This window comes from Zootermopsis nevadensis, unplaced genomic scaffold (assembly GCF_977971745.1).
Source record: "Zootermopsis nevadensis isolate Lab colony 2312 unplaced genomic scaffold, Znev_1.0 Znev_ptg000013l, whole genome shotgun sequence".
In the NCBI taxonomy this organism is placed as follows: Eukaryota; Metazoa; Arthropoda; class Insecta; order Blattodea; family Termopsidae; genus Zootermopsis; species Zootermopsis nevadensis.
In genome coordinates this window covers 1,740,284-1,758,108 of record NW_028259145.1, presented here as the reverse complement: position 1 = coordinate 1,758,108, position 17,825 = coordinate 1,740,284, and the positions used below count along the sequence as shown (strand labels likewise).

The 17,825-nt window shown below is 38.5% G+C and overlaps 1 protein-coding gene across 2 annotated transcripts in view; it reads left to right on the top strand.

Annotated features, from left to right (window-relative positions):
- Bruce (BIR repeat containing ubiquitin-conjugating enzyme) overlaps positions 1-17,825 on the top strand; it is a 101,952-nt gene that overhangs the window by 64,472 nt on the left and 19,655 nt on the right. For both annotated transcript variants that reach the window (XM_087348367.1, XM_087348368.1), the window contains 11 exons: positions 988-1,162; positions 2,697-2,897; positions 4,298-4,577; positions 5,462-5,727; positions 6,456-6,616; positions 7,850-7,995; positions 9,178-9,357; positions 9,442-9,686; positions 12,766-12,930; positions 15,376-15,562; positions 16,853-17,001. In XM_087348367.1, the coding sequence (XP_087204493.1) occupies positions 988-1,162; positions 2,697-2,897; positions 4,298-4,577; positions 5,462-5,727; positions 6,456-6,616; positions 7,850-7,995; positions 9,178-9,357; positions 9,442-9,686; positions 12,766-12,930; positions 15,376-15,562; positions 16,853-17,001 (2,155 nt within the window). The remainder of the gene's footprint in view (positions 1-987; positions 1,163-2,696; positions 2,898-4,297; positions 4,578-5,461; positions 5,728-6,455; positions 6,617-7,849; positions 7,996-9,177; positions 9,358-9,441; positions 9,687-12,765; positions 12,931-15,375; positions 15,563-16,852; positions 17,002-17,825) is intronic.

Below are 17,825 nucleotides of genomic sequence, written 5' to 3'. Positions count from 1 at the left end.
GAAATCATTTCTGCTGGTACATACTGATCCTAAGTGTTTCATGATTCCAGTCTTTTGAACGTCATCTTTTTCACCTGTCTTCCCCGTTTTATTCCTTGCTTGAAACGTGTGAAATGCGTAATGTAAACGTCATCTGTCTATATGTTTCATCCGTGAATCTACAGAACAAGGTTTCTTGAAATTTAATATTGGAGAATCTGTACTATTGTTGTTGGACAAATTACATTTTGATTTTAATGTGTCTTATATAACTCCTGAGGAAGCCACGGTGGTCTAGCGGTTAGAACGCTGGCCTTGTAATCCTGGGGTCTCGGGTTCGATTCCCGGCGGTGCCCGAATTTATAACTTGTGTTGGGCAAGGCCGTGGTCTAGGCAACACGGAGTTTTCCTCCGTGGCATCCCAACAATTACTCCATTCACACACAGAAGAAGGCAATGGCAAACCACTTCTGGATCATCTGCCAAGAACGTATATGAACAGGTCCCAGTCTGAGAAAAGGATGGAAGGATCCTGTTCATATGGACCTGTCGTCAGACAGAACACTAAATAATAATAATAATAATATAACTCCTGCATCACATGAATCTCAAATAGTATTATGTATATTCATAACAGTAGTGTTCATTTCAGTTTTATGTTATATCTTCTCCTTTGTATTTGTTAACTGAAGAACATTGATAGGGGTATCAGAGCTAAGTAACTACACTAACTCCATGGAGTAGCATTGGTCTCAAGAAATTGATAGTACACTCGGTGTCTTATGGAATTGAAGGGATCATTACCGTGTTCATAAGAGCCGCAGAAGTAGTTGGTCTCATTTTAAAATTATACTTTTTGCTAATGGTGATTATTTTTATTTCTTCACTAGTAAAATAGAGTGTTTTTTAATGGAATGTTGGTAGAATTTATTAAAAGTTTATTGTCTGTTGATACCTCCTACTTGCAGTATACATGAATAAATAAATATATGTTTTGTTTTCCCAAAGGTGATCTGTGAGAATCTGGTAAAGAGTAACCAGGCCCTGATAAACGCACATCCAAGCTTGGTGTCTGTAGTAATGCAACATTTTAGCCATGCTCCCCCTAGCAGTTCCCTCAACAACAAAAAACTGCCAAGTCCAATTGAGATGTATGAGGGACTCCTAAATTTTGCTCCTTTAGGTGAGTTGCACTGATCTTCAATCACAGTTATTCCATTTCAGACCGTATTATTTCATTTCTTAACATTAGAACTAGCTTTTGTCTGTTCGGATTTTATGACAGTAGGTGTTACGCGGATAAAGTGACCATTGCTTCAGCCTAGATGTACTCTTCTGTTTTGCCCTGTTAACAGATTTCTGGGTGCAACTTGAATAATTTATTGCATTAGTTTATTGAGCACCATATCATGAAGGCATGTAGTGAAATGGAGGTATATGGATTCTTAACCTTGGCACTAGTTGATGGTGAGTGGCATGCTCTGTGTTGTAGCCACTGTCTGGAGAAACAATCTACGGAATCCAGTGAATTGTTGGGCTGATTGGGCACTAGAACTGATCTGAATCTGGTGATAAAGAGAATAATACCTGCCTTATTTAAGAAATTAACAACGATTGTCCAGCCTGTAAGCAGTTACTGTACGTTGTTATAAAATCCTCTCAGGCAATCAGCCGTGCCAGTGTTGAGTTAAAAAAAATATTTTGGAGACTAACTCTGTCTCGTAAGACTTGAGGTTCTCACAGCGGTGAATATGAAGATTTCTGTCTTCTGGGTTATTGCGCTGTGTAGTCTGGTCGATGTTAACCAACGTTTCAGAGGTCATACTGCCTCCGTCATCAGGGCGATGAATATTCATCGCCCTGATGACGGAGGCAGTATGACCTCTGAAACGTTGGTTAACATCGACCAGACTACACAGCGCAATAACCCAGAAGACAGAAATCTTAACTCTGTCTCCATTATCAGACCTGATCTCCAAAATGTTGGTTTTAACTCGACATTGACATGACTTGATTGCCGAAGAGGATTTCATAACATTCAGTTGATGTGAAAGTTACAGATCTTACATCGATGCTGTACTGATTGTGCAGTTTTGGTTTAGTTTTGTTGCATTACTTATAAAGAACAAAATTTATTCCTCTGGATATTTTTGATTCATGTTCAGTGACTAATAGGAAACTGTATACAAAAATCAGTTTTGACACACACACACAGAAATCTTTAATCACATGTTATATAAATTCAGATTATAATTTCTGTTGTGTAGCGTTTGTTTGTTTGTTGTTGTTGTTTTTTCCTCCTCCATACAGTAATATGTGGATTAGAGGGAGTAGATTATTTCACCTGCAGTGAAAACAGGAAAGGAAGTGATGTGCACAAAACTTACACACATGTGCGCGTGCACACACACAGTCATACTAAAAATGATACAACACATAATTTTCTCTGAATTTGTAATAACTAGCCTGTCCATTATATGCTGGTAGCACGTAGCGGTCACACCATTAAACTGACCACTCATCTCTGTCTGGTGCTGAGGTTAGGAATGTGTCTGGAGCCATACCTTTATATTTGATGTATTTTAATTAATCATGAGGACAACTTTACTAAGGTTACTACAGCCATGAATGGAATCTGGAAGATTTTTGTTGACTGTCGTGGAATTATGTAATACTGCTTCAAAAATAATTTCTAATTGGAAATATCGCTTGTTTAGGTACCATAAGTTCAAGCAATCCTACAGCTCAACCAGCCGATGTTTTAATACAGTCTGTGCCCCCTCATCGAAGAGCACGAACTCCAGCCTGGTCCTATCATTTCTATCCAGATGAAACTTGGGTAGACCTCACTCTGACTCTTCCATGTGCCGTGTTGTTGAAGGAGGTGCAGTTACAGCCGCACCTCACTTCATTGGCGAGTAAGTACCTTTTATGGGTTGTTAAGGTGCAGAAGCATTCTGATAGGTCATAACTTCTTTTGAATTTAGTTACATTAAACGACATTTCTCTTTATTCTGCATGCAACTCTGCAGGTTTTGTAGTAGATGCAATTTATGTACCTCCAAAAATATAAATTGAGTTCAGGAAAGTTTTAAAATTGAGGGGAATGATTTGAAGTGAAAATGTAAGTTCGTGTGTTGGTCTTTGTGGTGGAGGTATGAAAATGAGAAATGAAAGTTTTCACGCTAAACCCTTCAGCGGAGAATGAACGCAGTTACTGAATATTCAGTCTGGTGATTGTAATAACCAGGAATAGATGATCCTCATAAACACAACTGATTTGAATTACAGTTTCTTCTGTTTAGAGGTGGTAGATAGAATAAGAACATTATTAATAGGTCCTGGTAAATTTGATTCAAAGCTGTACCAACAATCAGACTTCTGTGAGTCAGGTTAAATAAGAATGTGTTTAGTGTTCAAATATTCTGCAAACTATAAGGTGGCGACTGACTTGTAACATTTGCCTGTAATGTAACGTGTTACAAATCGAGCATTACACAAGTGAAGACAGCGAGCGGAGCCGCTCGATGCGAGCCGCTCACGCTCGCGGGCGCTCCATCGTGTTGTCGGTTTTTTCGCGAATCCCTTTGAGTGTTACATTACAAGTCAGTCAGTCAGTCAGTCGAGCGGCGTCGTAACGAGCATTCACGAGTTCTTTAGATAAGAGTAGCGTATTAAATGGAACAAAGATAACACAACCTCCACGTCCGACATATTGAATGAAATGAATGGAGCACACATGAGCACAGTCGAGCTGAGCGTTCAAAACGAGCATTCGATACGCCTCACCGGTTGTGGTGTAATGTAACATGCTCGCCGCGAATGTTACATTACAAGTAAATGTTACAAGTCAGTCGCCACCTTTACATGTAGTCTGTGCGATTTTAGGTTCTCATGGTGGCAAGTGTGTAGATGTTTGCCTTCTGGGTTGTAGTGTGGTAGAAGTTTACCAACTGGCCCAATGATGGGAACAGCAAGAACATTTGAAACATCAGTAAACTTCTACCAGGCTACACAGCACAGCTGAGAAGACGGCCATCTTCTACACATCCAGTCACGGAGCAGTAGCTGTTACCACATAATTTCTAAGCCCTTTGGCAGCCTAATGCCCAGAATTTGTTCACCCCTGTTTGTTGATCATAATATCTCGTTTCAGTCTTATGGACCCTAAAAATTAAGGTGGCTGTAGCTTCACATAGGGTGATTATAACTCTTTGAGTATTTGTCACCCATTGTGACTTTAAAGAAATTACTTAGTTTGGAAGTGCCCTAGATGTTGTGAGTACATCTTCCATGTATTTGTTGCAAATCTTTCCAGCTTGTCCATCAGCTGTAGCTGTGGAAGTGTCTCGGGATAGCAGCTCAGGTCTCGTCCCAGTTTGTCCGCCACTGTCAACAAGTGGACTCACCTTTGTTCGCCTCAGTCTGCCTCAGCCTGAGATAGTCACTAGCGTTCTTGTGAGACTGTATAAACCACGTGACTCGTCTAATATTGGATTATCTCAGATTCGACTTCTCGGTTCTACTACCTTTGGTGAAACAGTTTTTAGGACTGCTAATATGGATGTCCCAGATGAAGAACAACTCACAAAATCAAGGTATTGCGATTATACACATTCAGTTTTTTGATCGTCAGGCAAAGTGCTGCTTTGAAAATTCTCAATTGAAACAAAAGGTTCTAAATCTCAGTTAATTTCTTATGAAATTAATAAAAAAGTAGAATAAATTGTAAAATTGTTTCTGCTTCTTATTATGACTTTGCAGGCATTGAATTCAGTTTACACTTTCATGAATTTTTATTACGTGAACGATTACTAGGGATAAGCAAACTACGAGTTTTCAAGTTGAGTCAAGTCATTTTGCTTCTTACAACACAATGTTATATAACTCTATTTCTGTGCTATTATTTCCATTGCTTTCCTGAAAGAATGTATTTTTAAAATAAACATTAGAACTCATTATGGGGGTTAGGTTATGCGTGTAATAAAATATTACTAAGCTTACCAATCCGTGAATCACATACCCAATATTATATTTTAAAAAAAAAACATTTCTACTCTCACATACATGTTTAAAATTTGGAAACATTGGCAAAAGTGTGAAAATCTCACTCAAAAATTACTTTTCTAAATTATGACAGCCAGTTGACATTTTTATTACAAACTCTAATAGATGGTAGCACTATAGAGAATGCATTTTTTAGCCCAGGCAGTAAAGTTGAATGATGTGCATTAAATGGAGATAATACTTTGATGTGGACTGATGTTGAATTTCACTCAATGTATAGTAATAATACACTTTTGACTACATTTGCATGCCATACGAATAGGATTTTTTTTTTTTTTTTGAAATAGAATTAGTCGCAACCACTTTCGCCTGAAAAAACCAAAAGAGTGATTTATCCACTATGAAACTAGAATGTATGAGCCTAAATGGAAGAATGATTGTTTCATTTTCATCAAAGCAAATTAAATGTTTGCAGTTTGGGCTGGTTAAGGTTGCTACACCACTGCCTTAGTTTGCCCAGTCAGGAGTCTGAGTTAGCAACCGCAGTAATCACGTCAACAGCGAGTGTTTCTGGTCTTCTGGAAGCATGTTGTGGTCTGTTGTTGATTCCTGCACCTTCACCTTCACTCTTTACCCCCAACTTGGAGCGAGTTCTGCTTAAACTTGGCCTACATAATCGTGAACTGGGACTGAAGCAGATAAATACTCTTCTTAGAAATGGAGCGGCAGCTTTTCTTCAAGGTATGTGCATCTCTTTAAATCCTGTAGATTCTGTTACATATGGGACAGTCTTTCAGGTTGTGGCTGTTGTGATGCCATTTAGTCTAAGAGGTGGTTCACCGACAAGAGTACGCAGTAACATGAATCAGAAGACCGTGATCGTCTTCTCTCATGTTAGCAGATTGTCTCTCTTGCGGCATTGCAGTTTTTCAGCCAGTCATAATATGGAACACTAAACTTCATTTTTGTGTGTGGTTTGTAATGAAGACTTGCTTGAAAACAGCATATTAACTAAAACATGCAATGTACGACATGTCTGAGTTTGGTGCAGTTTGTGTCAAGTCATTTTACTTATTTATGTTGCATCCAAGGACATCCCAGGATTATCTTTTGGTCTGGAAATATATATTGTAGGAAATTTCATTTTTTGTGTATGAATTTACATTTGCATAACAAAGCAAGAAATTTGTAAATATATGAGAAATGTGCAACATTTGAATATTTTGATGAATAAATTATTTTTATTTCTAATTTTAGAAAAATAATTTTCGATTACAGATTGTCTTGGATATATATGTGTATTTTGTTTCCGTCTAATGAAGGCCCTCACAGAGAGGATTAGCCGTTTGGAAATTTCTGTGGGTTTTCTGTGTTGTTTAGAAAAGAAGAGAATTTTTTGTGTTAGTATTATTTAAGTAATCTTCATATTTGTAAGGAGGATGAGTGAAGTCTCATGTGTGATTCCACAGGATCATTGCCTGTTGGTCAGTCCAGTTCATCAACATCTGCTGTTGTAGATTCAGTAGTGGAGCTCTTGTACCAGTTATGCACCACACAGGATGAGGCCACGAAAGACAGAGTGAACACTTTGCTCTCCTGGTTGCATGAAACTGCAGGTGCAGCTGTGCAGGTATGTTCAGCTCTGACAGCACTTGCTTAAACATTGACATAATGTTTGATTTTAATTCTTATAATATTTGAAGTTTGTCGGTATATACATACTATCCCACACAGAATAACATCCCAGAAGAACAACTTTCTTATCTTATAATATTGTTTGTGCAATTTATTGTTTAGTTGCATGCCATTGTCTTTACCCTCTTCCTGATTCCCAACATTGTTTACTATTCTCCCTTTTAACGCATTTCACAAAGAACTGAAATATATGGTTTCGTAGTCGCTTTTTGTAGACTTTGTTAATTGTTACACAATATTTATGCTTACAATTAAATTTTTTCTTTGTCATAATTGTGTATACAGTGAAACCTCCATCCAGCGAGCCCGAAGCTGTGCCGAGTTTTGCCGAAGCATTGGCAAAAGTGAAGTCGTTCTTTTATGCGCATAATATTAGTGAACGTGACGAGGAAAACATTTTGAACGTGGAAAGGGCTCTGTTTGGCCTAAAACGTAAAGTTTCGACAAACCAGTTGTCCATTAAAGACTTTTTTTTGGTAAAAAGAAGTAACTTTGAAAGAGAAACATTCAGTTGTTTTAAAAAATTTTAAAGCTTTCCCGCAACTATCGTTTTTCCGTATTCATCGTTTTTATTTCCCACCCCCGCCAAAAACGATGCATCGAGGTTTCACTGTATATGATTTAGCAAACAGGTGTATGATTTGGCTTACTGTCTCCAGATCATAGTACATTTTTAAAGTGTTTTCTTTTCCCCCTTCAGATATCCTTGATATAATACTATCCTTTCTGTAGTATGTTGACCTACAGGAGGAATAATAGTATTAGTAGTGATGATAGCGATAGTGATAATAGTGGTAGAAATAGTAAAAATTTACAATACAACAGAAAGGAACAAATTAATTAAGCTTAATATTAGATTTTATAATATACAGCCAGAATAATATTTGTGTTTCAGTTTCTTTATGTCACGTCCTTCTTTATAAAATATTTTACAACTAAATAAGTTTTGTTAAGTTAGAACTTTTTGCCAGTGGGCTTTATTTCTGTTATTGTAAATATATGAGACCTTAAGTCTCTGACTTATAAATTTGTTCATAAGCTTGACTACATAAAAGCGTGTTAGTAATATATGAAGGACATGAGAGATGTGCAAAGTTACATATCAGTATCTTTTTGCGTGGTTTTCATTTTCATGTTGTTACTACTGTGTTTTTATTTTAATGTGCAGAATAAGCAGTACATGCAACCTGGAAGTGCTGAAATATGGTCACCGTCATCAGCATACGTACATAGTGCTGCAGCTATCTTGTGGGCAGGGCACGAGTCTGGAGTCAATTATGATCTACCAGGAATGGTTACAACAGATTTGTTCAGGTAAGTAACCACAGTATGAGCAGGCATAGCTGAGTCAGTTTAGTGACTGGCTGCGGACTGGACGACCGGGGTTCGATCCCCGATGGGGCAGAGGATTTTTCCTCTAGCCTGTGCATCCAGACCAGATCTGGGGCTCACCCAGCCTCCTATTGTAGTTGCCACTTCCCTTACCATTCTTAACTTTGCCCCTATGGACTGCCTTTCTCCTTTCACCACTCATCACGGACTTTTTCAGCATGTTATTGTTCACAGGGTCCATCTTTGGACCTGTGCCTTTTATGGGATCTCCCAGTCACCATCCCATTCTCCATATCTCTATTCCTTTATTCTCCTCTTTCCATTGGCGTTATACGAGGCTGGTCTACAAAGTAAGTTTCCCTGGGGCCGTTTACAGAAACAAAACACAATTTCATGGAAATATTTATTGCAACAGATACAGCAAGTGTCCAGCTATTTTTCAACATATTCGCCACCGGAATTGAGACATTGGTCATACCGTGGGACCAACTTTTGAATACCTGTGTCGTAGAAGTCTGCCGCCTGGGATTGGAACCACTGTGTGACAACCATCTCCGCCTCTCTGTCATTCTCAAAACGCTGACGCTGACCGGACAGGAATTTCTTGAGGTGTAGGAAAAGATGGAAATCACTGGGAGCGAGGTCCGGGCTGTAGGGTGAATGATTAAACACCTCCCAGCTGAACTCCTGCAGGAGACTTGCTGTCCGTCGAGCCGTGTGCGGCCTAGCGTTATCACTGACCGCACTTCACAGTCGGCGGGAGCTGGAATAAGAACCTCCATCTTCAACAGCTGCAACGATGCTACTGTGAGAACGCGGGAAGTACCGTTAGTGCATGCGCCATGCTACGTCATTGCTCTATCACGTATGCACAGTCGCTTCGCTCAATATAAGGTTTGCTAGCTGTGGGACGAGTGGGAAACTTACTTTTGGGACGCGCCTCGTACATATACGTCACACTCCTGTCCTTACATCAGCTTGAAAGTCAGAGGTGCTACATTTCTCTTAGAACTTCTGTAACCACCTACTAGACTAGAAAACATCATATCCCACACAAGACCACAACTGGTGCATATAATATTGATGCCCATTGTTTTTAGATGTGTGGATAATTCAGAAAATTTTGTAAACATGTTTGTGAAAGGTAATTTTGTTCTTTTCCAGTATTCTGTACAAATGGACATTAATTTTGCCAGCACATTCAGCATTAAAGAAAGCCATCGACACATTATTGTGTTCTATGTGTTACATTAAACCGGCTCTTTTTCCAACTCTGCTTCAGCGTATGGGTGTGTTGGTACCCAACTTGGCAACACACCACAGTGCTTCCATCTCTGATGACAGGTAACTTGAAGTTGCTGTTGGCGAACTATCGTAGTACTCATATTGTTTGCCTGGTTTATAATTTACTGTTTGTTTTATGTATAGGAAGGACCATGAATTGGATGAATTGTATGCTTCAATCTCGGATGACTCAAAAGAGTTGGTTATAGGGAATGAACAAAGTTGTGATATTGGAGAATGGTATAATCATCTGATGATCCAGGACCTTCATAGAATGAGGCTGAGTGAATGTCAGTTGATGACCGTAGCAATGGCGTGTCAGTCACCACCAGCTATTCACCAGTTGTTGGATTCAGGCTTACCAACTCTCTTGATACATGGTGTCCTAGGTTAGTATTGCTCTTTGAATGCCATACAAGTAGTAATCATGTTCGAAGAGTAGTCTTGTTAATATCGGTATATTAATGTCTTTTATGGTTTGTGTGACGTAGGTATGACTATTTGTAATCCTCTGCTGTAGTAGTGATGTGCGTGCTGTAAAAATAATCTGACAGGGAACAATTATAGGTAGGAAATTCAGTAATTCTTTGTCATTTTTGTATGCTCATCTGTCATTTCTGTTTCTCCTGTTAAAGTTCAACCTCTTTGGACATGTTATAACTTACAGTGACATTAAATTGATTGAAAACTTTTTGCACAAATTGTAAATATGGTACAGACAAATTTCCTCTTTTATGTTTTGCCATTGATATCGTAAAATGATGGAAGATGAAAAATTGAACATTAAATGCTGATAACATGCTGTACTTCTCATGATGAAAGTACATTAATTTTGTACGTAACAGTATTTATATGGAATTTTATGTCCTTGTTATATTTACAATTTTGTTACAAGATTTTTATATATATCATTGTTTTCATCAGATATGTTAAAACAGGGTCTTTGCATCATTTAATCTTTAAGGATATTGCTGTCATAAATATTGGTTTGTTTTTATTTTTTCTCCCTTAATTCGTAAAATCTGTTTTCTGTCTTACTGCACATACCAGTTATATACTCTTGTCAGTCTTCTACTTTGTTAGATAATTTCTTGCTTGAAGAGTATTGAGGATGGTAGTGGCTTTCGGTTATCTTCTTCTTTCTTTACCTGTCATAGCTGTAACTGCTGTTTCTGTAATATTTAGTCTGCTGCTTAGACTGCACATGACTCTGTAACATTGTCACATGCCATAATCTATAAACTTAGCATGAGGTTGCTGCTATTACCAATCATCTTTTATCTCGCCCAGCATTGTGTCATCAATGGGAACATCAAGACTCAAACATGATATTCCAGGCTTTGAATGTGAAGGATATTCTATCTTGTATGATTTGAGGTTATCACAGCGGTGAGTTTGAAGATGGTAAACATCTACCATACTACATGGCGCAACAACCCAGAAGACAGAAATTTTCATATTCTATCTTAATTGATTAACATATTGAAGCAGTTGTGCATCAGTCATTGCTGCTGCCGTATTTGCTAGCCGCTTTCATTATTGTTACTTGTCAGAATCGATATATTCGTCTGGATGTTCAAGGTGACAGTTTGCTGGAAAGAGCACCGCAGCCTTTGCACTTTTTTAGGCAAGATGTCCGTCCTCAGTGTTCAGAACATTGATCTATGTAATGTCATTTAGCTTATGAAGATGTCAGCAGTGATCACTGAAGGCTTTGTTGTTTAGCAGATGTTTTGTTGTATTTGTTATGCCATCTTTGGACTCAACAGGGATTGTGGTATTTCCCCATGACAAGGAGTGGTAATTGCTCTGATCATCAGCATTTCTTGCTAGGAAAACTATAATTCTGTCCTTTGATTTTCTGCTATCATGCCAAGATTCCTCTCTCATAGTGAGTATTGTGTTGGGAGATGGATTACCAAGAGCCCTGTTCTATCTGTTTTCTATACATCTTGTTGTTTATATCTGTGATTTTTCCATACTTCTATGTCACTAGCTTTACACTGTTTTTGCTGCCTGATACTGCCTTGTATGTGATGTTTTGCTGTGTTTTGAACTTTATATATGTAGCTGTTAGAAGTGGTAAATTTATCCACTCTCACTCTGCTAGATATACATAATGAGCACAAAGTCACTACATGATGAGCATAACTTGCTCAGATACTATCTGGTGACATAGTGGCATATGTTGGTAACACTGTATAACTTGATGGATGAAAGTGATCAATGTACCATACACATTACAGCAAAAAAAAAGTAATGAGACTGAAATAAAATAAATGTCGCAACATGTTTATTACTCGTTTCCGTCAAAATAGTCCCCTACGGACTGAATGCACTTATAGCATTCATATACTCTTCGGAGAGACTTGGCAAACTCGGCTGCTGTGATGGTATACAGTTTTGCTGTCACATTTGTCTGAATGTCATCAATTATATCACATCGTCAACCTTCAGTCTCAGTCTCAGCATGGGAAACAAGGTTTAGCCAGGTTGTGAGAATATGGAGGGTGATTGAGCACCTGCAATACCCTGTTTATTTGCCAGAAATGTCCTTACATTGATCGCTGTGTGAGCAGGCATATTGCAATATAAAAGCTGCAAACACGAATGTTCCATGTCTGTGATAATTTGGACCATATCAGTTCCTTATTCACATTTAGGTCACTTGCCATGATTCCGAGTATCAGTTGGCAATCTCACTCGAGTAAATTGCTCACTTTGTCAACTAATTTGGGGTTGGAGGTCATTTTCAGTTGTCCACTGCGAGGTTTGTGTTCTATATCCTGTCTGCCCTCTTGAAAATGCTTAAACCATCAAAATGTTCATGCTCAGGGCAGAGATTTGTTCGCATAAGCCATTCATAACATTTCATATGTTTCAATGTTCCTTTTCCTCAGCTTTACACAAAACTTGATGTTGACATGTTCCATTGTTTGGTTTCTGATAAGGCATTAATACGCAAATGCACGAGGCATGTCCATACGAAATAACAGTGTAATTCCAATTGGTTATGGTAGCAGCACTGCCAGGGTCACTCTTCAGTGTGTCTGTAGCTGCCTCTCACGGAACAATACTCTTACTGCATATTTTTGTTTTATTTCAGTCTGATTACTTTTTTTTGCTGTACTGTGAGTGTAGTAAATAAGCAGGCCTGTCTTAGTTACAAGTGATCTGCTGGAATGTACATTCTCAGAATCGTAGATACAAATCAGTGGTGCTTTGAGGAGTGTTTTGTTAGTGTTCAGGCCCATGAGATAACACACAACAGGCAGAGAATACAGCAAGTAATAGTGTTGTCCCAGCAAAAGCCACCGCCTCTCACACAAACAAACAAACAAACCAAAACAAAAAAAATACCTCTTACCTTGGGCAAAAGCATTGCCTCACAAATTGACTTGAAAGCAATTGTTAGAACTTGGAAAACCGCGTTGACAACATAATTAATTTTCTTTATTTTTCTACCAGAATTTTGCAGCTGGATGCAATGCTTTGGAAAGAATAACCACAGATATGATGACAAGGAACAGAATTTATCTTCAGGAAAGCGACAAGTGAACCAGTCGCGAATGACAGATGCAGATAAGGCAAGTGGAAAGGAGGGAAGAAATCATCTGCTTACAAACTCTCAAGGTCAGTAGTGTGTTCTTTTGAAACTGATCATATCTGTATTACATCACGTGAATCAGTACACCAAACTACATTTTGATGTCATTTAACAGTTTTATGGAAATTAATGATAGTATTGGAAGTTGAACTTAATAAAATTTATGTTTAAAATCATTCTTTAGGACTATGTTCATTGTCTGAATTATAAATTTATAAAAGTCTAGAATTTCAAAAGCTGTTTTCTGAAGCTAGCTCATATGAGGGTCCCAATGGGTTAATGTTCTGTCCTCTTCCCCCATCTTTGACTCCTGATTAACATAGGGTCCAGCTTTTGAAATGTTGGAATTTTGTGATTTTATAATTTAAATGATGTACAAAGTCCAAACGAACAATTTCTCTAGAGTATATTCAAGCTTAGCACTGATTTCATCCAATTTATCTTCAGTCAACACCTAGCGTTTATTTATATATTTTTTCCAGTGTCTATTATATCTGTCTTAATTTGTTTGCAACCCTGTGTTGATTTATTCTGTGTGGAACTGTAATATTCTGAAATGGATATCACAATCATCATCTTGTCCTACAGAACCATTTCTCACATAGGTATCATACATGAAGACTTCCAGTTTGTGTTTATGTATGTTTAACAGTCAATAAAGGCGAGTAATTTCTAATACTGGAAGTTATTTTAGTCTTGTTACTAAAATACTGGAATGCCATCATGATATGCCTTTTTCTGTCAGTAACATAACAACCAGTTCATCTCACATGCCAGTGGTTTGTTATCATTGGCGTATATTGTATTATAAAATGGAATATGTCAAGCTCTCTGGCATAATACTGATACCATTATCTACTAAATGTTGTGGCTTAGTGGTTAGTACTCCTGCTTCGTGTTTAGGAGCTCCAGGTTTAAATCTTGGCCTGAAGAACGGTTATCCTAGTTGAGGATTTTTGTGTTTTTTCGCTGTCCCTCCAGGCATATGTTGGGCTGCTCAGAAGTGACTGGGACTCATATGGAATACAGGCTAAAAGTTGATGGCTGCACAATCACATTTCACATACTCCCCATTGAGGTCAATGTATCATTGCTATCTTTCTTGTAACTTCCTGACGGATACAGCACCCATTCTTTTGGAGAGTACTGACTTATGGACTCTGCTTTGCGATTCAGCCGTGTCATTTGATGGTTGGTACGGAGTCTGGCATTGTCATGCAACAACAGAATTTTCTATTCCCATTCTTTACTGTATTTTCTGATGAAGATATGTGAGCCACTGCACAGCCGCCAATTCTCGAACGATGACAGCTTGCAGACTAGTATCAGTGAGTGAGTGAGTCAGTGTGTGTTATCTCAAAAAACTGGTTTGCTGCATCCATCAAAGGTTGCCAGAAAGAAAGCTGTGGTGCTTTGATTTCAGTGGGGAGTATGTGGAAAAGACTGAAGTGTGGTTATGTGGTTGATATATTCTTGGCCTATATTCCAGGCAAGTCCCAGTCATTCCTGAACAACCCTTGTACCTTGAATGAAGCCACAACTACTTATTTCCATATTCTTTTTAGTTTATTGTTTATTAATGATCCTATCATCCAATGTGCTATGGTCTGTTCTGTTGACAGGGTTGTTAAATGAATCACACCATTACTTATAAACATGTCATATATGGGCTCGGAGCTGGTTTGATGTTCATGAGAATTGTGAAGGAATTTTTGTAAAAAGGTCAAAATATTCTAGAAAAGTTACCTAAAATGTTTATTTCATTAACATCTGCAGACTTGGTCTAAAATAATCTCAGGTGGGATCTATGGGAGATAGGAGTTGAAGGAGACTGGATTTTGCTGGCCCAGTACAGGGTCCGGTGGAGGGCTTTGGTTAATTCGGTGATGAACCTTTGGGTTCGGTAAACCATCTTGTTCAGAGGTTCCCAAACTTTTATACCTTGCACCCCCCTTCCAGAACAAGTGCAAGAAAACAGATTTGACATAAAATTTAGCTATGAGTATATAGCACTGTAAGACAACTAAACTGCCTCAACCAAGTAAAGGATGTTAAAAATGTTTCTCCATATTTCGTTAAAAAAAAGATTTCCTCCCCAGAAAACCACTCGCCCCCTCAGGGGAGAGGGGCCACACTTTGGGAACCTCGGATCTAGTTAGTTAATTAATTTTTTTTACTAGTGATTAATTTTATAGCGATGTTTGATCTCATTATTTTTCTGTTCTGAACTGTTGCAGTTTTGTTGAATATATGTGGAATAAAATTGTTTGTGTTACTGATATAAAGTTCAGGTTTCTTATTCCTTTAATTTCATAATTCTATTAAATTATGTATAAAATTAATATTTTTTTTACATGTAATTGAAATGTATTTCCGATTGCTTTAATTTTATGTAAGTCCTGCATGTGACTTGCAGTCTTTAAGATTGAATCTTGCAGCATAATCAGTGCTTTTTATTATTATTATTCCAGGTTTGCCGATGCTGAGAGTTGACACGATGGCCATGGTTCTCAACTTCTTTGCAGAAGTGTGTGCTGAAGGTCACATGAGAGACTGGTTGGGCTCTGCTGAAGGTTCTGTATTCTGGCTGCCACTTCTGAGTCTCTTGTGCAACAAATCTAACTCTGCTGACAGTGGGGATTTTGAAGGACAGAGCAGGTAAATAATAATTTTTGTGTGTATATTTATAAATCAGTTTGTGTAAATTTGATGACATATTCTACAATTCTCCAGTATATATAAGTGTTTAGTCCATTTTATGAGCTTTAATGAAAATTAGAAACATGTTAACTTTTGATGCTTGTCTTCTGGGTTGTAACCCCTTTTGGACTTACAGGTAGATACCATTGCTTCAGAGAAACATACTACCTAAATTTTTAGAGCTGATTGGTGGCAGTATGTTCCTCCAAAATTTTGATATCATTTAATGTAGTAAAGTAAAGTTTGTCCCACTATACGCCATGTAGGCGTTTGGGGTGAGTGGAGGTATAAGCTCCTCTCTTCCTTGACCTCGGCACTAGATGGGGGTAAGTAGTCAGCATCACGCCCCGGCCGGCTTTACCCCCGGGAAAGGACCCCGGTACTCATTGTAGAGGAGGCTGGGTGGGCCCCAGAGCCGGTCTGGACGCAGAGGCTAGAAGAAAAATCCTCTGCCCCCGTCGGGGATCGAACCCCGGCTGTCCAGCCCGTAGCTAGTCGCTATACTGACTGAGCTATCCCGGCTCATCATTTAATGTAGTACATGTGTATTTAAAGGGCTTTTTATGTATTATGGTGTGCAGAATGTGCTAGCTGCACAATTATGCGGATTGTAACAAAACAGTTTAGTCTAATAATTTCAAGGTAAGATACCAAATTTGATGTAGGATTTGAGGTTTTCATGGTCGTGAGTCTGAATATGGCTGTCTTCTGGGTTGTAGCATCATTTAGTCTGGTAGAAGTTTATTGACATTTTAGAGGTTCTTGCTGCCTCCATCATCAAATACCTCTGAAACGTCAGTAAACTTTTACCAGACTAGAACACAACCCAGAAAACAGCCATCTTCATGTAATTTGATCTTGCCATCACTTCATTGTGGCTAGAAAATTGCTCGACACTTTGAAACCAAGGCATGTCTAAATAACATTTAAAGATTCAGTGCTCATCACAAAGGAAACACAATGCATCTCCATTGCAAAGATCAATTGGTTAATGCTGTTTCTGGAAAGAATCACTGTTTACACTGAGGTTCATACAAAAACCCACAAATGCAAAATGAAAAGTTACTGATTGTTGAAGCAGATGGCGCATATAATTACTATTCGTAATTACTGATATAAAGTTGAATAGGTTATCTGTTCCTTCATACTCTCTGAACCTTTCACAGTTTTATACAGGCACTTAGTGGAGAAAATGGTGATAAAATGAGCTAATCGATATACTTGTATGCATCTCTTGGTTGATCTTAGGGGTGACCTCACAAGTGAATCATTTTCTGCCTTGGAATCTGCTACGGTCAAGTTCCTGTCTCGATGCTGTTGGTGCCATCCATCGAATCAGCAGTTACTTTCCAGGGTTCTTTGTGATGTAATCAGCCAGCAGAAGACTGTGCATCAAAGTAAGAACCTTTTAAACTGATTTCCATAGGAAGAAGAAAAGCAGTTGTATTATGTACAGTGCTAAGGTAGTTCCTTATATTTTTCTTCAACATCATCCATATTCTGTGTGATTCAACATTTACTTCTGTCATACCATGTCTCATTTAGTGATGCACACTATCTGTAATTCATACACAATGAACAGCTTTATGTATTTGAATGAAGCTTGTGTAAGTTTTGTAGAACATAACCTAAGTATGTGTACAAAAATATATCTGTTCAGTTTAGTTGATTCCTTTCACAAATTTCCCCCCCCCCCCCCCCCCAATTTTGAATGTTAAATATATGTATTAATTCAACAGTACAGTCAAATATTTTGTTGGAATCATCGTCAGATAATGCTACAATTGACAAGACAGAAAGTCCCGCGCAGTCTGAGGCATCACGCTTCGGACCGGCGATACGAAATGCGCTCTGGTTCGAATCTCGGGGGAGAAGAAATTTTCTCATGAGCTTTCGACCGGTGTATGGGACCGGTGCCAACCCAGCATCGTGAGGAAATTGGGGAGCTACAATGAGTAGCGTAATCCGGTCAGGAAAGCTAGCAATGGCTGGGGGTTCGTTGTGCTGACCACACATCACCCTATATCTGGTTGGATGATCGTTCACCTCTGCTTAGGCATGTGAACGTGAGGCCAGCAGTCAAGCTAGTCGGCTTTGGCTCTCTGGAGCTGTTACGCCACGGATTTAATTTTTAATTAATTGAATTGAAAGACAGATGGTGCCAATTTCTGAAAGTCATTTGCCTAGTGGTGTTGTAGCCTTACACACTGGTTAATATGAA